At 52.3% G+C, this 21,941-nt stretch overlaps 1 protein-coding gene across 5 annotated transcripts in view; it reads left to right on the forward strand.

Annotated features, from left to right (window-relative positions):
- The window catches only part of DAGLB (diacylglycerol lipase beta), a 40,915-nt gene extending 20,316 nt beyond the window's left edge, over window positions 1-20,599 (forward strand). For 2 of the 5 annotated variants that reach the window (XM_023197750.3, XM_023197747.3), the window contains exons 7-17: window positions 2,727-2,853; window positions 2,953-3,060; window positions 3,533-3,748; window positions 3,995-4,078; window positions 7,619-7,696; window positions 11,804-11,884; window positions 11,970-12,097; window positions 16,481-16,549; window positions 16,632-16,704; window positions 19,358-19,605; window positions 19,695-20,599. In XM_023197750.3, the coding sequence (XP_023053518.2) occupies window positions 2,727-2,853; window positions 2,953-3,060; window positions 3,533-3,748; window positions 3,995-4,078; window positions 7,619-7,696; window positions 11,804-11,884; window positions 11,970-12,097; window positions 16,481-16,549; window positions 16,632-16,704; window positions 19,358-19,605; window positions 19,695-19,893 (1,411 nt within the window). In that variant the 3' untranslated portion in view covers window positions 19,894-20,599. The remainder of the gene's footprint in view (window positions 1-2,726; window positions 2,854-2,952; window positions 3,061-3,532; window positions 3,749-3,994; window positions 4,079-7,618; window positions 7,697-11,803; window positions 11,885-11,969; window positions 12,098-16,480; window positions 16,550-16,631; window positions 16,705-19,357; window positions 19,606-19,694) is intronic. The other 3 variants (XM_023197751.3, XM_023197749.3, XM_023197748.3) reach the window with 2 other exon arrangements.
- Window positions 20,600-21,941: the final 1,342 nt, after the last annotated feature.

Here is a 21,941-nt window from a genome sequence, read left to right on the forward strand (position 1 = left end):
ACGTCACCCTCCCGAGTGGCTGGGATTACAGGCTCGCGCCACCATACTTGGTTAAGTTTTTGTATTTTTTGTATTTTTTTTTTTTTTTTTTTTTGAGACAGAGGCTCGCTCTGTCGCCTGGGCTGGAGTGCAGTGGCCAGATCTCAGCTCACTGCAAGCTCCGCCTCCCGGGTTTATGCCATTCTCCTGCCTCAGCCTCCCCAGTAGCTGGGACTACAGGTGCCCGCCACCTCGCCCGGCTAGTTTTTTGTATTTTTTAGTAGAGACGGGGTTTCACCATGTTAGCCAGGATGGTCTCCATCTCCTGACCTCGTGATCCGCCCGTCTCACCCTCTCAAAGTGCTGGGATTACAGGCTTGAGCCACCGCGCCCGGCCGTATTTTTTGTATTTTTAATAGAGATGGGTTTTCGCTATGTTGGCCAGGCTGGTCGAACTCCTGACCTCAGGTGATCCACCCGCCTCGGCCTCCCAAAGTGGTTGGATTACAGGCATGAGCCACTGCACCTGGCCAAAATTGTGATTTTTCTAAATTGATCATTTATTCTACGTTAATTGTCTTTTTCCTGTAAAAAAGAGCTTTTTATCCCTATTTACAGATTCTTAAATTCAGTGGGTTGTAATTATTACTGTTCATTTTATAGTAAGTACAGTGTTTATTTGATGCTCAAAATGTCCCAGATTTTGTCTCGCAGACTGGCTCCTATGTTCTTTTCATATGACCCTGTCTTGTTTTGAGCACTTCCTTTCTTGGGACCGTTGCCCAGGCTAGAGTATAGTAGTATCATCATGGCTTATTGTAGCACCGTACCCTCAACCTCCTGGGCTCAAGTTATCCTCCTGCCTCCGTCTCCCAAAGTCCTGGGATTACAGGTGTAAGCCACCACACCTGGCCTATGTATTTATTTTAAAGATTATGAGATTATACTAATACCTTTTTATTGTTTGTCTTTTAAGAGACAAGATTCTCTCACCTCAGACTTCCAAGTAGCTGGGACTACAGGCATGCGCTGCCAGACCCGGATAATTTTTTAGAATGTTTTAAATTAATAAATTTCTTTTAGAGACAGTTTTGCTTTGTTGCCCAGGCTGGTCCTCCAACACTTGAGCGATCCTTCTGCCTCAGCCTCCCAAAGTGCTGGCATCACGGGCATCAGTCACCTGGCCCTGATATCTTTCAATTCTAATCCAAAGTCCCAGAGTTTCTCTTTGCTTCTCCACATCATTTCTGCAAAGAGAAGCCTGGCCTGCAGCAACATCAGCGTGAGTTACCCACGCTCAGTCCTCCATTACTAACAAAATAGTTTCAGAATTCCTATACCCAGTTCCATTACAAAAAGGGCATCTGCTAAGTAGAGTTTGCAATTTGTTTGTAGTTCTTTTTGTTTTTAATTTAATTTAATTGCATTTTTTGAGAGAGAGTCTCGCTCTGTTGCCCAGGCGGGAGTGCAGTGGCGCGATCTCAGCTTACTGCAACCTCCGCCTCCTGGGTGCAAGCGAGTCTCCTGCCTCAGCCTCTGAGTAGCTGGGATTACAGGCGCCTGCCACCACCCCAGCTAAGTTTTGTATTTTTAGTAGAGACGGGGCCAGACTGGTCTCGAACTCTTGACTTCAGGTGATCCACCTGCCTCGACCTCCCAAAGTGCCGGGATTACAGGCGTGAGCCACCGCACCTAGCCTCTTTTTGTTTTTAAACGTGGAGTACAGTACTCAAAAGTTACTTCTATGATTTCTTTTCTTCTTTGTTTTCTCCGGAGTTGACTGTGCTGTTTCCTTTGGACAGGTTTGGTTTACCTCCTTCTGTTGGCGTTCAGTTTTAGGGACTTGCCGATTCTTGTTGATTAATTTTTGAATATGGAAATCATTAACATGATGCCAGAAGTCAGAACTCTACCCAAGATGTGTGTACACAGAGAAGTATTATCTTTTTTTTTTTTTTTTTTTTTTTTTTGAGACATAGTCTTGCTCTGTTGCCCAGGCTGCAGTGCAGCGGCGTGATCTCGGCTCACTGCAAGCTCCACCTTCCAGGTTCACACCATTCTCCTGCCTCAGCCTCCCGAGTAGCTGGGACTACAGGTGCCCGCCACCACGCCCAGCTAATTTTTTTTTTTTGTATTTTTAGTAGAGACGGGGTTTCACCATGTTAGCCAGGATGGTCTTGATCTCCTGAACTTGTGATCCGCCCGCCTCAGCCTCCCCAAGTGCTGGGATTACAGGCATGAGCCACCGCACCCAGCCGAGAAGTATTATCTTTAATAAACCATTCGAGGCCCAGTGCGGTGGCTCACGCTTGTAACCCCAGCACTTTGGGAGGCCAAGACGGGCAGATCACCTGAGGTCAGGAGTTTAAAACCAGCCTGGCCAACATGGCAAAACACTGCTCTACTAAAAATACAAAATCTAGCCGGGCGTGGTGGCACATGCCTGTAATCCCAGCTACTCAGGAGGCTGAGGCAGGAGAATCGCTTGAACCCGGGAGGCAGGGGTTGCAGTGACCCGAGATTGTACCACTATACTCCAGCCTGGGTGAGAGAGTGAGGCTCCATCTCAATCAATCAATCAATCAATCAAATAAGTTTTAAAAAGCCATTCCATGTCAGCCAGGCTAAGTCTGGAGAATTGTCCGCTCTGGTCCTCGCGTCTCTGGGAAAATGTGGCAATGAGGATGGACATTCCTTGCTGAGTGGCTCTGCTCGGCACAGTAACGTCTTTGGCCTCCTTTTTTTAGTTGCAGAAGCAGAACCACAGACTATGACTTGGTCGGAGGCGATCAGCTCAACTGTCACTTCGGCTCCATCCTGCACACGACAGGGCTGCAGTACAGGGACTTCATCCACGTCAGCTTCCACGACAAGGTATGGACGCTGTAGGCGGTGGCTCTTCACTTCTTTTGGGTCCTGGAGCCCTTAGAGATTCTGATGGAAGTTTTGAATTATTCTTCCCGTAATTCATAGACACGCAAACACACTCCTAAGTCCTGTGTACCATTTCAGAGGGGCCAGCCACAGACCCTGGGGAAGCCACACAGATGCCCTGGTGCAGGTTCAGAACCCAGGTTTCACGTAAGCTAGAGACGTCTTCCTCAGAGATGGCGCGCTGCGTTTCTTATCTCGCCCTTCTATCGAGGGGCAGTGAAGTCCCTCAGTATTAATCCTGCCTGGCTTCCGGGGTTTGTATCGCTGTCCTGGGTCATGAGTTCCATCAGTAGTGTAGTGCAGCGGGTCTGGCACTTGGGGGGGGGGGTCACTGTCACCTGGGGAGAAGCTGCAAAAGCCAGCCGTGGGCTGGGCACAGTGGCTCACACCTGTAATCCCAGCACTTCGAGAGGCCAAGGTAGGCGGATCACAAGGTCAGGAGTTCGAGACCAGCCTGGCCAGTATGGTGAAGCCCCATCTCTACTAAAAATACGAAAATTATCTGGGCGTGGTGGCGGGCGCCTGTAGTCCCCGCTGGTCGAGAGGCTGAGGCAGGAGAATCACTTGAATCCAGGAGGCGGAGGTTGCAATGAGCCGAGATTGCGCATTTGCACTCCAGCCTGGGCGACAGAGCAAGACTGTGTCTCAAGAGAAAAAGCCAGCTGTGTGTGGCTGCAGTGCTGTGTGCCCAGTGTGCCTCGGGGTCTCTCCAGGTGGTTCTCACCTGCACAGCCGTGGGGGCCTGCTGGTGCCGACGGACGGCTCTCACACTTCGCTGCCCAAGAGAACCTCTGGAGGAGCTTTTAATACTGCTGAAGTCCAGGCTGCACCCTGGGTCAGTTAAATCCCAGTCTCTGGGGAGGTCAGAGGGAGGCTAAGAAAACGAAGATCCTTTTTCCTGTCGAGCAGCGTGGTTTATGAAGGCCAGTCCTTGCCAGAGCGGGTCCCACTGGGTAGTGGGCACAAATCCTCTCTGTGCTGCAGGATTGGGCTGTCATCGCAGACACTACAGGGCTCTGACTTCGCATGCTGGTGCACTTGCTCACTGTTGAGGCTCCATGCTTGTTTCTTGCTCCTGCAGGTTTACGAGCTGCCGTTTATAGTGGCTCTGGATCACAGGAAAGAGTCTGTTGTCGTCGCTGTGAGGGGGACCATGTCTCTGCAGGTAACGTTGGAACTTGACTTTCCAGCCCTGGGAGTGGGGTGCAGGGGCGGGAGCACACAGAGGCTCGGCTGGGGAAAACCGTCAGTAACCGCATGAGATGCGGGAAAAGGCTGAGGACAGAAAATGAGGATGTGAGCCCAGGGCTGGGAAATACTCCCTTTGCAAAAAGGGATGAAGCTGTTTCGTTTTCACTGAGAATTGTCAGCAGCAGAGCGGCTGGCAGGTTGGCCCCCCGCCATGGGAGCTCCAAGAGGGCGCTTGCTTGGCCCCCTCTTGCCTGTCTTCCCTGTGCCCAGCCAGGCCCCACACCCGGGAGCCCTCCCGTGGAATTCCTGCACCAGAGCCAGATGGCGGCAGTGAGTCAGTCTTGCTCCCGAGAGTGAGATCACGCCTCTGGCCACCAGCCCCGCTGCAAGCTCCGGGTTTGGGGCCTCATACCCCTCATGGCCTGCCATTCTCCAGGTGCAGCCAGGACTGCCTACATCCATCCCCAGCCCGTGGCCCCTCTTCTGTCTTCCTCAGCCCATCCTCCTGTGCCCCTTGGAGATGCCAGGCGATGCCTTCCTTGTCGAAGCTTTCTTCTCTCAGTTCCGGTTTCCTCCTGGCCACTCCTCGGTCTCACTTCCCGTTCTTCTCTGCTGACCCAGAAAATGTGTTGAGAATCCAGAGCCTGTGCGCTCGGCCCTCTTCTGCTCCCGACTGGCTCTGCGGCAGCCTCCCAGGTCCAGGGCCAGGACCCCAAACCTGCATCTTCAGGAGCCATCTGGCTCTCCCGGGAGGCAGCAGAGAAGCCACACTCCTCACAGGGCTGCTCCTCCCGGAGGGTGCTCTGTTCATGTCAGCTCTGCCAGCGCCCCCCCATTGCCCATTTAAGAAGCAGTGGCACCTGTAATCCCAGCACTTTGGGAGGCCGAGGTGGGTGGATCAGGAGGTCAACAGATTGAGACCATCCTGGCCAACACGGTGAAACCCCGTCCCTACTAAAAATACAAAAAATTAGCCGGGCGTGGTGGCAGGCGCCTGTAGTCCCAGCTACTCAGGAGGCTGAGGCAGGAGAATCACTTGAACCCGGGAGGCGGAGCTTGCAGTGAGCCGAGATCGCACCACTGCACTCCAGCTTGGAGACAGAGCAAGACTCAGTCTCAAAAAAAAAAAAAATTAGCTGGGTACGGTGCCTGTAATCCCAGCTGTTTGGGAGGCTGAGGCAGGAGAATCCCTTGAACCCGGAAGGTGGAGGTTGCAGTGAGCTGAGATCGCGCCACTGCACTCCAGCCTGGCGAACAGAGCAAGACTAAAGAAGCAGTGGCGTCGTCTGTGGCTTCTGTGCGCCCTGTCTGCTGTGTGTGAAGTCCTGCCCCACCTGTGTGGCCCTCTCTCCATTTCCAGCGCCGTGGCCCCACTTCTGGCCCCAGTCCTCTAGCTTCCCATCTCCGTCCCTGTCTAGTCTCTCTTCTCCACAGTCTGAGTGCTTGTTTCTGAGGCAGGGTCTTGCTCTGTTGCCCAGGGTGGAGTATGATGGTACAGTCAGCTCACTGCAGCCTCCACCTCTTGGGCTCAAGTGATCCTCCTACCTCAGCCTCTCAAGTAGCTGGGACTACAGGCATGTGCCACTACACCCGGCTATTTTTTCTATTTTTGTAGAGACAGGATCTCACTATGTTGCCCAGGCTGGTCTCGACCTCCTAGGCTGTAGCCATCCACTACCTCAGCATCTGTCCATTGTCCTGTCCACCGAGTACTCACTCGAGAACACGGGTCGGATCTTACCGTCCTGCTCAGAAACCTCCATTGGCTTCCCATTGCCTTTATTGATGTGTCTTTACATTTTCTTTTTTAAATTCCAACTTGTACTTTAGATTCAGAGGGTACATGTGCAGGTCTGTAGCTGGGTATACCAGGTGACGCTGAGGTTTGGGGTGCCGTTGATCCTGTCTCCCAGGTACTGAGCACAGTACCCAGTGCTTAGGTTTTCAGCCCTTCCCCCGCCCTCCTCTAGTGGCCCTGGTGTCTATTTTCCCCTCTTTGTGTCCATGAAAACCCAATGTTGAGCTTCCACTGTCACATCAGACCATGCGGTGTTTGCTTTTCTGTGTCTGCATTAATTCGCCAAGGATGATGGCCCGCAGCTGCCTCGGTGGCTGCAGAGGACGTGATTTCGTGCTTTTCTGTTACTGGGCCCACTGCCTTTAACATCAAGTTTCTGTTTCCTTTTTTTTTTTTTTTTTTTTCCAGACAGAGTTTCACTCTGTCACCCAGGCTGGAGTGCAGTGGTGTGATCTCAGCTCACCGCAACCTCCGCCTCCCGGGTTCAAGCGATTCTCCTGCCTCAGCCTCCTGAGTAGCTGGGATTACAGGCACCTGCCACCACGGCCGGCTCATTTTGTATTTTTAGTAGAGAGAGGGTTTCTCCACGTTGGTCAGGCTGGTCTTGAACTCCCGACCTCAGATGATCCGCCCGCCTTGGCCTCCCAAAGTGCTGGGATTACAGGTGTGAGCCCCTGGGCCTGGCAAGTTTGTGTTTCTTTTTTTTTTTGAGACGGAGTCTTGCTCTGTTGCCCAGGCTGGAGTGCAGTGGCCGGATCTCAGCTCACTGCAAGCTCCGCCCCGGGTTCACACCATTCTCCTGCCTCAGCCTCCGGAGTAGCTGGGACTACAGGCGCCCGCCACCTCGCCCGGCTAGTTTTTGTGTATTTTTTAGTAGAGACGGGGTTTCACCGTGTTAGCCAGGATGGTCTTGATCTCCTGACCTCGTGATCCACCTGTGTCGGCCTCCCGAAGTGCTAGGATTACAGGCTTGAGCCACCGCGCCCGGCCAAGTTTGTGTTTCTTATCACAGCTCTAGGTGCTTTACCCAGCAGCCTTCCCCCTGCCTGCACCGCAGCCTGGACACCAGTGCTGGGGCCTCTAGCCCAGCCGCACAGCACTCACCTGTGGACCTTTTCAAATAGGGCTGGTGTGGAGCCGCGTCCAGGGCCCCGGCCAGTGGTCCCGCTGCCCCTGTGGGGAGGACGCGCCTGTCCTCTCTGCTTTCACAACAGCCTCTTCCTTCAGGTCTGGCTCTGGCGTCACCTCCTCCAGGGAGCCGCCCCTTCCCCAGGGCTGTGCCCTGTCCTCTGACTCGGCACCGCCTGGCCCTCGCTGCAGCACTAGTCTGGGCCTCCCCCCTTCATGGTTTCAGCTGTTACGGGGCTCCTGAGGACAGGAACCAGGCTTTGTTCAAAACCCTGGTACAGGCTCTGTGGCGCGCGTGGAGTCCTTAGAATATATGTGTGTGATGGGGAAGGCACAGGGTGTGTCTTAGGCACGCTCCATGATCCCCTCCACTCTTCACGCCTGGCCCAGAGCCGGTCGCGCTGTCGGGGCCCTCAGGAGCCACCGCTGGGTTTCCCTCCTGAGTTCAGGGTTCAGTCCCGGACTGAACCAGGAGACGGTACCATCCCTGCCATCCTCCACAGAAGTGTCAGGAGCAGGAACCACCTGTCATTCTCCCACCCTGCCCATCACAGGCTGATGGCCGCTTCTGCAACGCCCTTTTCACAGGACGTCCTTACGGACCTGTCAGCGGAGAGCGAGGTGCTGGACGTGGAGTGTGAGGTGCAGGACCGCCTGGCACACAAGGTATGAGCGCAGGCTCGTGCGTCTTTCCCGTGAATGCTGACCGCGCTGCAGATGGGCACCTCGGCCAGGAACTGCACAGACAGCGCTGCCCGTTCCTCCTGCGCTGATTCCCACAGCGGCCCTGGGAGGTTGTGGGATTTTGTTTGTTCTAAGAGAGAGAAGCCTGTTCAGAGAGAGCGAGTACCTTGCCTGAAGTCTCATGGCTGCTGGAATAAGTACCAGGTTGGGCATTTGAGCCCAGCTCTGTGGCTTTTCCTTCTCCCTTTGTGTGTTTGCTGAGAGGCAGTCTCCCTATGTTGCCCAGGCTGGTCTTGAACTCCTGGGCTCAAGTTATCCTCCTGCCTCAGCCTCCCAGAGTGTTGGGATTACGGGCGTGAGCCACCACACCCAGCCCCCTCTGAATTATTTCAAGTAGTACATTCTCATGGTGAAGAAAAGCTTCATCACGGCTCAGAGCAGCAGAGAGTGAGCACCAGGCCCTCAGGAGGCAGGCCCACCCTGCTGGCACTCTGCCGGGTCATTCCCACGTTCTCTGTGCAGATGGCAGATGTCACGGTGCCAAGTTCACAGCTTCACTCGCACTGTGCTATGCGTGAGGCTGCCTCAGCTCCTCCCAAACGAATGAAAACGCCCCGCCCAGAGAAGAGGGGCGGGGTTTCTAGTTTTGGGCGTTTTCTGTAACTGTGGTGAGATGTTCCTGACACACACTGGTCAGTGTCACTGTTTGTTGGTGGTCAGTGCGCAGTTCTGGGCATTCAGCGCGTTCACAGTGCTGTGTGCCCATGTCCAGTCCCAGCACCCCCAGCACAAGCTCTGAACCCATCACCGCTCACCTCCCCTTCCTCCCTTCCACGGCCTCTGGGAACCTCTGTTCTACTTTGTCTCTACAAGTCGTCTCTTCTGGGAACCTCACAGAAGTGGAATCGTACAGGATTTGTCCTTTTGTCACTGGCCTCTTTCTTTCTTTTCTTTCTTTCTTTCTTTCATGGAGTCTTGCTCTGTCGCCCAGGCTGGAGTGCAGTGGTGCCATCTCGGCTCACTACAACCTCCGCCTCCCGGGTTCAAGCCATTCTCCTGCCTCAGCCTCCCCAGCAGCTGGGACTACAGGCGCCCGCCACCACACCCAGCTGATTTTTGTATTTTTAATAGAGACGAGGTTTCACCATATTGGCCAGGATGGTCTCGATCTCTTGACCTCATGATCCGCCCGTCTCAGCCTCCCAAATTGCTGAGATTACAGGCTTGAGCCACCATGCCCGGACTGTTTTTGTTTTTGAGACAGGGTCTTGCTCTTTCACCCAGGCTAGAGTGCAATGGTGTAATCATAGCTCACTGCAGCCTCCATCTCCCAGGCTCAAGTGATATTTCCACCTCAGCCTCCCAAGTAGCTGGGATTACAGGCATGTGCCACCACGCCTGGCTAATTTTTTACCTTGTATTTTGTAGAGATGGGGGTCTCACTATGTTGCCCAGGCTGGTCTTGAACTCCTGGCTCAAGCAGTCCTCTTGCCTCAGCCTTCTAAAGTTCTGGGATTGCAGGCGTGAGCCACCACGCCCGGCCCTTTGCTGTCTTTTTTGTATGCCAGTTCACAAAAGACTCCAGTTGGACTGTTACTGGGTGTGAGTGAGGAAAGGAGGAACTGTAAGCCTTAGTACAGAGATGCCCCAGAAATCCATCAGGGGCCAGGGGGCTCGGCCTGGGTGGATCTGCTCAGGCAAAGGCTTTACACGACCACAAGCTGAGGACCCCCGGCCGGCTGGCAGCTGAGGCCCCCGCGTGCTGTGTCCGTATTTTAGTGACAGTTCATCCCTTGGGTTGGGAAGGCTGCCGCTCAGGGCCTGTCCCATGCTCTTGGCTTCATTAGTGCCAAGTCGCACTGAGTTTGGCTCCGACGCTGTCCACAGTAATCAGACTCCAAATCCGCGCGGCCGAAAGGGCCTTGGCGTTTTGTTGTTGGATGTGTGCCGGGGAGGCTCGCCGGCAGCGGCTTACTCCACATCCTGCTGGGCTCTGCCCGCCCGGCGCCAGCCACACAGTAGGTGCCCAGTGTCGCCTGGAGTTGACTGCATCCCGCCATGCGGGAGGGAGAAAGGGCATCTGGGGATTTGTTAAGTGCCGTCAGGGCCGGGCGCGGTGGCTCACGCCTATAATCCCAGCACTTTGGGAGGCCGAGGCGGGCGGACCATGAGGTCAGGAGATCGAGACCATCCTGGCTAACATGGTGGAACCCCATCTCTACTAAAAATACAAAAAATCAGCCGGGCGTGGTGGTAGGCGCCTGTAACCCCAGCTACTGGCTGGGAGAATAGCCTGAACCCGGGAGGCAGAGCTTGCAGTGAGCCGAGATGGCGCCACTGCACTCCAGCCTGGGTGACAGAGCAAGACTCCGTCTCAAAAAAAAAGAAACTTGTAGTTGCATTAGAGATGATGAAAAACAGTCTCCCATCTTCTGTGGGATTTCCTCCACCCCATCCTGTTAGAATAGAAGCTTCATGGGACAGGGCCAGGTCCGCTTTTCTCCAGGCCCAGCACAGGAGCACGGTGAGGAAGCATTTTGAAGATATTTTTGATTGACGGGGCCGTTTCCCTGGCACTGCTTTTCTTTTTTAAAAATCTTTTGAGGGCTTAACTGCATATAGGGAATGGCTTTATTTTTTTCTTTTATTATTTTTTTGATGATTTTTTTCAGAAACAGTCTCACTGTGCCACCCAGGCTGGAGTGCAGTGATGCAATCATAGTTCACTGTAACCTTGAACTCCTGGGCTCAAGTGATCTTCCTGCCTCAGCCTCCCAAACTGTTGGGATTACAGGCATGAGCCACCACATCCAGCCAACTGCTTAATTTTCAAGAAGCCTATTTCAGAGGACAGATGTATATGTTAGAAAATTTTAAATTTTTGCTGGGCACGGTGGCTTGCGCTTGTAATCCCACCACTTTGGGAGGCTGAGGCGGGCGGATCATGAGGTCAGGAGTTCGAGACTAGCCTGGCCAATATGGTGAAACCCTGTCTCTACTAAAAATATAAAAATTAGCTGGACGTGGTGGTGTGCACCTGTAATCCCAATTACTCAGGAGGCTGAGGCAGGAGCATCGCTTGAACCTGAGAGCCAGAGGTTGCAATGAGTGGAGATCACACCACTGCACTCCAGCCTGGGTGACAGAGCAAGACTCTATCATTCATTCATTCATAAATAAATAAAATTTTATTTATTTTTTTAAGTTAAAGCCAAACCTGACTGCCCCAAAACTCACTCGGTTTTACCTTTGCAGGAACAGTGGATGCTTATCAGCTTCTTTGATTCAGAACTTTATGAATTTTGTTGTTTTAGAGAAATGGGGTCTTGCTACATTGCCCAGGCTGGTCTCAACCTCATGGGCTCAAGTTATCCTCCTGCCTCAGCCTCCCAAATAGCTAGGATTGCAGGTGTGAGCCACTTGGCCCAGCTCTAGAACTTTATGTTTAAATGTCATTTAAAAAGTCTAAATCTGACCAGCCATAGGAACTTGGCTGAAGTGAATTGTGATATGTTCACACAGCACAAAACGGTGTAGCTACAGACAAAGACACAGAAATGTATCTGTGGAAAGATGTTTGGTTGTTTTTGGGTTTTTTTGGGGTGGGACAGGGTCTCACTCTGCTGCCCAGGGGTGCAGTCGTGACTCACGGCAGCCTGAACTTTCTGTGCTCAAGCGATCCTCCCACCTCAGCCTCCCGAGGAGCTGGACTATAGGTGCTCGCCACCAAGCCTGGTTATTTTTTTTTTTTTTTTTTTTTTGAGTAGAGACAGGATCCAGGCTGGTCTTGTATTTTTATTTTAGTAGAGACTATGTTGCCCAAGCTGGTCTTGAACTTCTGGGCTCAAGTGATCCTCCTGCCTTGGCCTCCCAAAGTGCTAGGATTACAGGCGTGAAGCACCGTGCTTCATGTCAGGCTCTGTGCAAGGGGCCAGGAGCACAGCCACGCACGATGGATGTGGCTGCTGAGCCTGCGATCTCAGATCCCGGGAGAGACTCACACGTCAGTGCACAGCGTCCTCCCATCTCGAGTCTCCTCTGGGCCTGCCTTGTCTGAGGATTAACTACCTTCTTTGTCTGTGTTTTTAGGGTATTTCTCAAGCTGCCAGATACGTTTACCGACGACTCATCAACGACGGGATTTTGAGCCAAGCCTTCAGCATTGCCCCCGTGAGATCTTAGTTAACTTTCTTTCCTTGTCCTCTCCGGAGCTGTTGTTTTTACCCTTCGCCTCATTCTGCCTTTTGTCTTCTAGGAGTACCGGCTGGTCATCGTGGGCCACAGCCTCGGGGGTGGGGCGGCCGCCCTGCTGGCCACCATGCTCAGAGCCGCCTACCCGCAGGTCAGGTGCTACGCCTTCTCCCCGCCTCGGGGGCTGTGGAGGTGAGCCTTTGTTTTCCTGCTCTAACAGCTTGCTACTTACATGTCATGTGGTCAAGACTCATCTTTTTTTTTTTTTTTTCTTTTTTTTCTCTTTTCCTGAGACGGAGTCTCGCTCTCAGTGGCATGATCCACCTCCCAGGTTCAAGCCGTTCTTCTGCCTCAGCCTCCCGAGTAGCTGGGACTACCGGTGCACGCCACCGTGCTGGCTAATTTTTGTGTTTTTAGTAGAGATGGGGTTTCACCACGTTGGCCAGGCTGGTCTCTAACCCCTGACCTCGTGTTCCACCGCCTTGGCCTCCCAAAGTGCTGGGATTACAGGTGTGAGCCACTGTGCCTGGCCAAGACTCATCTTTTATTCGTCACCTAATTACAGTTTTTCATCCACAAGAGAGATTTGTGGTTTTTGTTTTGTTTTGTTTTTTGAGACTGAGTCTCGCCGTCTCCCAGGCTGGAGTCAGTGGCACAAGCCTGGCTCACTGCAAGCTCCACCTCCCAAGTTCAAGCGAGTCTCCTGCCTCAGCCTTCTGAGTAGCTGGGATTACACTTGCTTGCCACGACACCCGGCTAATTTCTGTATTTTCAGTAGTGGCGGGGTTTCGCCATGTTGGCCAGGCTGGTCTCGAACCCCTGACCTCAAGTGATCCGCCTGCCTCGGCCTCAGGGATTACAGGCGTGAGTCACCGCACCCAGCTGAGGTTTGTTTTGAAGCACTGTTTCACAGAAGAAGGTCTGTGTAGCCTTTCTTAGACCTGTCTGACCATACCTTTAATTTCCTAAATGATTTCATTCTGAGAGTCTTTTTTCAAACAGAGTTTATTTTTTAGAGCAGTTTTAGGTTGACAGAGAAACTGAGCAGAAGGTTGTAGGGACTTCTCCTACCCTCTGTCCCCATAAGCATGCACAGCCGCCCCATTCTCACAGCCTGGCAGAGGGCGGCTGTGACATCCACGCGCCTGGTGGGTGGTCCAGAGCCCAGTGTGCTGAGCAGTCCTTCTCAGGGGGCACATGCTGTGGGCGGTGACACATGCACAGTGGACATGTTTAAAGACATTTTTATGAGTTTGAAAAGTACTCTTTTTTATTTTATTTTTTTGAGGCGGAGTCTTGCTCTGTGGCCCAGGCTGGAGTGCAGTGGCCGGATCTCAGCTCACCGCAAGCTCCGCCTCCCGGGTTTACGCCATTCTCCTGCCTCAGCCTCCCGAGTAGCTGGGACTACAGGCGCCCGCCACCTCGCCTGGCTAGTTCTTTGTATTTTTTTAGTAGAGACGGGGTTTCACCGTGTTAGCCAGGATGGTCTCAATCTCCTGACCTCGTGATCCGCCCGTCTTGGCCTCCCAAAGTGCTGGGATTACAGGCTTGAGTCCCTGCGCCCGGCCTTTTATTTTATTTTTATTTTTTGAGATGGAGTCTTGCTCTGTTGCCCAGGCTGGAGTGCAGTGGTGCAATATCGGCTCACTGCAAGCTCCGCCTCCCAGGTTCATGTCATTCTCCTGCCTCAGCCCCCCGAGCAGCTGGGACTACAGGCGCCCGCCACCATGCCTGGCTAATTTTTTGTATTTTTTAGTAGAGACAGGGTTTCACTGTGTTAGCCAGGATGATCTCAATCTCCTGACCTCGTGATCCACCCACCTCGGCCTCCCAAAGTGGTGGGATTACAGGTGTGAGCCACCACACCAGGCTGAAAAGTACATTTTTTTTGCTGATTCAGCATACTGACTGTTCTGTGTAACCTTTTACCGTGATTATAAAGGAAAATTATACCACTTTATTTCATTGAAATGAAGTAAAGGCCAGGCGTGGTGGCTCTTGCCTGTAATACCGGCCCTTTGGGATGATTAAAAAGTAAGTACGTAAAGAACAAAAAGAGCTTTTCTTTGCGTATTTGGTTTCTTTGACATATAGTTCACACAGGAAAAAACGGGAGAATGTATAAATGCTTAAATCTTTCCCTCGATAGAGCAGTGTTCAGAATAATGAATTGTTACCTAGCAGTCTACAGAGGCAGACAATAATTTTTTTAAAACTTAAACTTCAGTTGTCTATTTTCTTTTTTAATTGACACAGGGTCTCGCTCTGTCTCCCAGGCTGGAGTGCAGTGGCACGGTCATGGCTCACTGTAGCCTCTGCCTCCTGTGCTTAGGTGATCTTCAGGCCTCAGCCTCCCAAGTAGCTGGGACCACAGGCGTACACCACCACGTCCAGCTAATTTTTGTAAGGGACAGGGTCTTGCTTTGTTGCCCAAGCTGGTTTTGAACTCCTGGGCTCAAGTGATCTTCCTGCCTCAGCCTCCCAAAGTGCTGGGATTAAAGGTACTGAGCCACTGTGCCTGTCCTCATTTTCTTGCTTTCTGGTACAACAAAGTATTCTCAAGTTTTGAGCTTGAAATGAGCAATTTTTTTCCCCCCTGTTGTCCATATCTGGAATCAACCATTTCTCCAAGGAATATTGGTTCCTTTTAGTGGGAAATGGTATTTCTGAACTGAAATCTGGGCACTGGTGGTTCTCATGACCACAGGGCTGGTCATAATTCCCAGGCCTTTTTATTGGAAAGAGGTAGGAAAGGCTTTTGTTACACCAAAGAGAAAATGTAATCATAGTGTGTAGTGATACTTAAAGATCAGGAGGCTGGGCACGGTGGCTCACACCTGTAATCCCAGCACTTTGGGAGGCTGAGGCAGGAGGATCACCTGAGCCCAGGAGATCGAGACTAGCCTGGGCAACATAGAAAGACCCCGTTCCTTACAAAAATTAGCTGGACGTGGTGACACGTGCCTGTGGTCCCAGCTATTCGGGAGGCTGAGGCAGCAGGATTGCCTGAACTCAGGATGAAGACGTTGCAGTGAGCCGAGATCGTGCCACTGTACTCCAGCCTGGGTTACAGAGCAAGACTCTGTCTCAAAAAAAAAAAAAAAAAAATTACCGATCAGGGTTTATACCTGTACCAAACGGTTGTACATTGTATTGTTGTCACTGGAACTCTGTGTCTTTTCTTCTTCTTATCTGAAAAATTTGGTTTCTGTCAAAAGTAACCCATTTATTACATGTCCCTCACAATATATGTATATGTAGAGATACACAGATCACCCTTTCAGAATAGTAACACCAGCATGACATCTAACAGTAGGATGACGGGGATTTGCCATGTCTGTGCAGTTTGCTTTCTTGCAAAGATGTATTCCTGGTAGAGATGTACAGCCAAATTACTGTGGTTTTTTAAGTCACTTGAAATAATTCTTCTGTTTGGTTAATACACTATTAGGTTCATTTGTTTCTTTTAGCTTGTTATTTTAGGGATTGCTTTTGTTGTTATTTTGTGTCATTTTGTTTTCTAATGATGTAAAATAAAACATTAACAGGTTCCAAAGACAACTCAACAAAGCAGGATGCATTCAGAGAAATCTCATTTCCATCCTTGTTCCCTCAAAAATGTCCTTTCTGGCCAGGTGCAGTGGCTCACGCCTGTAATCAAAGCAGGTGGATCACAAGGTTGGGAGATCGAGACCATCCTGGCTAACGCGGTGAAACCTCGCCTCTACTAAAAATACAAAAACTTAACTGGGCGTGGTGGCGGGCGCCTGTAGTCCCAGCTACTGGAGAGGCTGAGGCAGGAGAACAGCATGAACCCGGGAGGTGGAGGGTGCAGTGAGCCGAGATCGCACCACTGATTCCAGCCTGGGGGAAAGGGGGACAGAGAGTGAGACTCCTCAAAAAAAAAAAAGTCCTTTCTGTCACCCAGAGGTCAAAGTGTGGTGATTGTGACTGGCGTTTCCCTCATGTCCATGGCTGGAAGGAAGCGTGTCTGTGTTCCTCTCCTGTTGGTGAAGGGCTGCACTTTCTCCCTGCTCTTCTGCCTCCAGTGGTGGCTGTTCACTTTCACCACATGTCCTGAGATGACCCCGCAGCGGCGCACACAGCCTCCTCCTTCTCCCAGCTGTGCGGGACGCACTATTGTGTGACTCATTGTGAGCCGAAGGCAGCTCTGGGGATGAGTATCTGCAGGCTCCCAGCCTCTGCCCGTGCAGGTTCTGCCGCAGTCATCGCCTGTTGCCTCTGCCCCTTCATTTTGGCCAGTGCATCTTTGATGGAGTCTTCCAAGTGCGGTTTCCGGGTCAAAGGACAGATCCATGCGCCTGGCCCACCTTGGTGTCCCATTTGCGGTTTTAGCCGCGGGGCATCTCTGTTGAACGTATATTGTGGCTTTAATAGGGTCTGGCCAGTCAGTCACCGTAACTGGAGTTTCCCCTCCCCTCCCCTCCCTTTAGAGAAGAGAACATAGCTGAGGTCTGGGAAACTAACCCCTCAGTGTCACTGATTTCTTTCGTGGAAGCCCTTGTGGGCAGTGTCGTCGTAAAGCTAACGTCCTCTCCCTGTTTGGAATTTCAGCAAAGCTCTGCATGAATATTCTCAGAGCTTCATCGTGTCGCTCGTCCTGGGGAAGGATGTGATTCCCAGGTAAGCCCGCCTGGTGCTGCGCCTGGGGCTGGGGGGTAGGGAGTGCTGGGTCCCAGCCTCAGTGTGCCTCTTTGCTAAACAGGCTCAGTGTGACCAACTTGGAAGATCTGAAGAGAAGAATCTTACGAGTGGTTGCACACTGCAATAAACCCAAGGTAAGCGGGTGCCTTGTTGAGAGGCTCTGCGGGACACAGGGCCTGTCCCCTTAAGATCCTGTGGAGAGCCGGGAGGAATTGCACCCTCAGTGCAGGACACTCTATGCTGTTTCTAGAAGCGCTCCTTCCACACTCTGGTCAGATTCTGGTCTAGGACTCTGTGATGTCTAAGAAAGCAAATGGGCTGGGCGCGGTGGCTCATTCCTGTAATTCCAGCACTTTGGGAGGCCGAGGCGGGTGGATCACGAGGTCAGGAGATCCAGACCATCCTGGCTAACACGGTGAAACCCCGTCTCTACTAAAAATACAAAAACTTACCTGGGCGTGATGGCGGGCGCCTGTAGTCCCAGCTACTGGGCGGTTGAGGCAGGAGAATGGCGTGAACCCAGGAGGTGGAGCTTGCAGTGAGCCCAGATGGCACCACTGCACTCCTCTGGGCAACAGGGCGAGACTCGCGTCTCAAAAAAAAAAAAAAAAAAAAGAAAGCAAATGCGGGAAATGTCACAGGGAGGAAATAGGATCTGGGCTGGGCCCACTGGCGCTTGCCTGGAACCCCAGCACCTTGGGAGGCCGAGGCAGGAGGATCCCTTGAGGCCAACCTGGGCAACACAAGACCCTATCTCTATTCTAAAAAAAAAAAAAAAAAGAAAAAGAAAATACTCTGGAGGAACTATCCGTTTGATTTTGCTTTCTAACAAACTTCTTAGTCCTGTCTTGTAACTAACAGTATGTTAATGCCTTTTGGCTTTTTGTCTGAAAGCTTAGGAAGCGAGGCTGCCAAATAGAGCTTCAGAGGTACAGGCACATTTATCTATACTGTGGATATCATGCAGTTATTAAAATGGTGATATGTGTCCATGTCAAGGGTTTTTTAACATAGTGGTAGAAATTTATGTCTGCCAGCCAGGTGCGGTGGCTCACACCTGTAATCTCAGCACTTTGGGAGGCTAAGGCGGGCGGATCCTGAGTCAGGAGTTTGAGGCTAGCCTGGCTGACGTGGCAAAACCCCATCTCTACTAAAAATACAAAAATGAGCTATGGGGGGTGGTGGGACCAGGATTGCCACCCCTGGACTCCGCCCTGTGGGCTACAGTGAGGCTCTCTCTCCAAAAAAAAAAAAAGAGAAACTTAGGTCTGCCAATAGAGATAGATATCCATTGAAAAGTTAAAAAAAAAAAAAAAATTAAAAATTATTGAGAGAGAAGACTTGGCAGCAGAGGGTAGGGACGAGATACAGATATATGAATTTTGACAAAAATTTGAAAATACATATGCCACGTGTGGTTTTGTTTAGTGTGGGTAGAGATGATTTTTATTTGTTTAACCCCTTTGTTTTCTGACCTTTCTTATGGTGTGTTCAGAAAGAAGAAACACAAATTTTTCTCCTTATCAATTACCTCCCCCAGTTTTTTCTTTTTTGAGAGAGTCTCGCTCTGTCACCCAGGCTGGAGTGCAGCAGCGCCATCTCGGCTCACTGCAGCCTCCCAAGTTCAAGTGATCCTCCCACCTCAGCCTCCTGAGTAGTTGGGACTACAAGCACGCGCCACTACACCTGGCTAATTTTTTTATTTTTTGTAGGGACGGGGTCTCACCATGTCGCCCAGGCTGGTCGCAAACTTCTGGGCTGAAGCAATCCACTTGCCTTGGGCTCCCAAAGTGCTGGGATTACAGGTGTGAGCCACTGCTGTGCCCATCCTAAAATTTTTAGAAATTAGTATCTAGGGCCAGGCGCGGTGGCTCAAGCCTGTAATCCCAGCACTTTGGGAGGCCGAGACGGGCGGATCACGAGGTCAGGAGATCGAGACCATCCTGGCTAACATGGTGAAACCCCATCTCTACTGAAAATTACAAAAAACTAGCCGGGCGAGGTGGCGGGCGCCTGTAATCCCAGCTACTCGGGAGACTGAGGCAGGAGAATGGCGTAAACCCGGGAGGTGGAGCTTGCAGTGAGCTGAGATCCTGCCACTGCACTCCAGCCTGGGCGACAGAGCAAGACTGTCTCAAAAAAAAAAAAAAAAAAATTAGTATCTAGGCTGGGCCCAGTGCCTCACGCCTATGATCCCAGCACTTTGGGAGGCCGAGGCGGGCAGATCACCTGAGGTCGGGAGTTCCAGACCAGCCTGACCAAAATGGAGAAACCCCGTCTCTACTAAAAATACAAAAAATTAGCCGGGCGTGGTGGCAGGAGCCTTTAATGCCAGCTACTCGGGAGGCTGAGGTAGGAGAATCGCTTGAACCCGGGAGGCAGAGATTATGGTGCCAAGATCGCGCCATTGCACTCCAGCCCATAGAAATTAGTATCTAATGCCTTTCAGGGAAGGGTAAAACTGATTTGCAGAATTGCCTGAAAATAATTAAGGGAAACATCCCTCACAGGCTTATGGCTTGGTTTTTAAATATTACTCCGCGTGCGATGGTTTTACTGCCCAAGAGAGAGCCCACACTCATGATCTGTGACTAGGCACGGACGCTGGTCCTGAGGCGAGGCGGCTGCCACCCAGCACAGCTTGCCGTGCGTCTTTGGTGGAGTCTTCCAAGCGCGGTTTCTGGCTCAACGGGCAGATCCATGTGTCTGGTCCGCCTTGGTGTTTCGGGAGGTCTCGGGTGACAGGGGGTGAGTGACAGCATTCTACTGCTTGGATCTCGCCCTCAGTACAAGATCTTGCTGCACGGTTTGTGGTATGAACTGTTCGGAGGGAATCCCAACTTTCCCACGGAGCTGGACGGGGGCGACCAGGAAGTCCTGACACAGCCTCTTCTGGGGGAGCAGAGCCTACTGACGCGCTGGTCCCCGGCCTACAGCTTCTCCAGCGACTCCCCACTGGACTCGTCTCCCAAGTACCCGCCGCTCTACCCTCCCGGCAGGATCATCCACCTGCAGGAGGAGGGCGCCTCGGGGCGGTGAGTACGGCGTGGTGGGCAGGCAGGAGGAGCGCGGGGGTCAGCCCTGGGGCCGCTTGGCGGCTGATGTCTCTCCTTTTCTGCTTCAGGTTTGGCTGCTGCTCTGCTGCTCAGTATAGCGCCAAGTGGTCACACGAAGCGGAATTCAGCAAAATACTCATAGGTCCGAAGATGCTGACAGACCACATGCCAGACATCGTGATGCGGGCCTTGGACAGCCTGGTTTCCGACAGGGCGGCCTGCGTCTCCTGTCCGGCGCAGGGGGTCTCCGGCGTGGACGTGGCCTGACCGGGGCTCCGGGAATCTGTCCCAGGAATGATGGACTCGCGCTTTTGTCCTTAAACTGATCTACCATCCGAGGAATTCCCATGACGCCAAAACAGCGGACGTCCGTCAGCGGAAATCGGATGGGAACAGCGTTCTATGGTCTCAATGACTGAACAGTTTATGGAAAGTCATTGTGGCCATTGTAGCAGAAGCAGCGAGCACGCTCAGGTGATGGGACTCCTGAGACCCAGCCACCGTGGAGACAGCCTCGGGAAGCCCCGGCCCGCGGATGGATCCCTTGGCTGCTCCAGAAGTGTTGGAATCCAGGGCCCACCCGGAAGACCATGAACAGATCCGTAGCCTCCCACCCCCAAGCCAGCCCTTTTCATCCAACTCGGTTTACAGGCGTGGTTGGTTTTTCAAACTGGGCTTCCTGGCTGTGCAAATGAAACTGTTGTGAGGGTGCGGGCTGGGGTTTTCTCCTGGGCGTCACCAAGGGCAGCCCTGAGCTCTGGCTGGGGATGAAAATGAAGCCCAGTCGGGGAAGTGAGTGGAGCCCCCGGCCCCGCCCCTCCGAGCCACAGCTCCCCGGCGCCTGTTCCCACCACCCCGTTCTTTCATTGTGTCCGCATCCAGAGTTGCTGATAGAATTCTTGCTACTCTTCTGGCTCTGGGGTCGGCCAGTGGATTCAGGAGTTAAAACAATAAAGCACGTGTCATGATAGTGCCTGTGTGTACAGTTGCGTGCTCTCACTGGGGATTTCCAGGTAGCGCTAATACACTGGGGGGTTGTACAGCAATGATGTTTCCAGGTTCTTTTTGAACCTCGGGGTCTGGCTTCAGATGGAAGGCTGCATGAACACTGATGTCACCCCTCCCACCGGAAGCCCAACAGAATGACAGGAGGGAGATTTCTCCAAAAAGCACGGACCCACAGGATGGGAGAAGACACTCCAACAGTCAGATGACGCGCAGTACAGAACCTTAGGCAGGAAGGAAAGACATGAACTTGACCCCAGCTTACAAGACCCTGGGCAACTGTGAAGTGGGGGTGAGGCAGACAAGACCAGCTAGAGAGCAGGTTTGCTCGAAAGCGGGAAGAAACCTGGCCCGTCGTTTGCTCTCAGGTGGAAGGTGGGGACTGGACACAACCACAGCTGACGGAAGGAGACTCTGCCCCTCCTGGCTCCCCAAGTCTTCCAGAAGATTCTCCCAGGAAATCTGACCTCAGAAGACACCTCCGTGGGGCCTCTGCTGTCACAGCCATGCCACCCTAGAGCTTTGTAAAGCCTGCAAAGGGTCCTTTAAAAACTTCCGGCCAGGTACAGTGGCGCATGCCTGTAATCCCAGCACTGTGGGGAGGACACAGTGGGCGGATCACCTGAGGTCAGGAGTTCGAGACCAGCCTGGTCAACATGGTGAAACCCTGTCTCTGCTACAAATACAAAAATTAGCCAGGAGTGGTGGTGCGCGCCTATGGCCCCAGCTATTCAGGAGACTGAGTCAGGAGAATCACTTGAACCTGGGAGGCGGAGGTTGCAGTGAGCTGAGATCATGCCACTGCACTCCAGCCTGGGCAACAGAGCAAGACTCCACCTCAAAAAATAAGTAAATAAATAGCCAGGCATGGTGGCAGGTACCTATAATCCCAGCTACTCAGGAGGTGAGGCAGGAGAACTGCTTGACCCCAGGAGGTGGAGGCTGCAGTGAGCCGAGATCGTGCCATGTGCCACTGCATTCCAGCTTGGGAGACAGAGCAAGACTGTCTCCAGAAAAAAAAAAAAAAAAAAAGGCTATAGCAGCGTCCAACTGCTACAAGCTTGTTTCTAAACCCAGTTCCTGCACTCACCTAGTGTCAGAAAGGTACAAGATGGACTCGCTACATGGTGTGACCCTCCTAGGGAGCTGTTTCCAACTTCAGCCTTTAAGCATAAGCCAAGGACTCCTGACACTAGAACAAGAGACCAAAAGAAACAGATGATGTGGGCAGAAGCTCCTGATGACCCATGCCATGGCCTGGGACTCAGAGAAAGCGCTGCGACTCAGAACTGACCCTGGAGGCTCACAGT

This window comes from Piliocolobus tephrosceles, chromosome 8 (assembly GCF_002776525.5).
Source record: "Piliocolobus tephrosceles isolate RC106 chromosome 8, ASM277652v3, whole genome shotgun sequence".
Taxonomy (NCBI): domain Eukaryota; kingdom Metazoa; phylum Chordata; class Mammalia; order Primates; family Cercopithecidae; genus Piliocolobus; species Piliocolobus tephrosceles.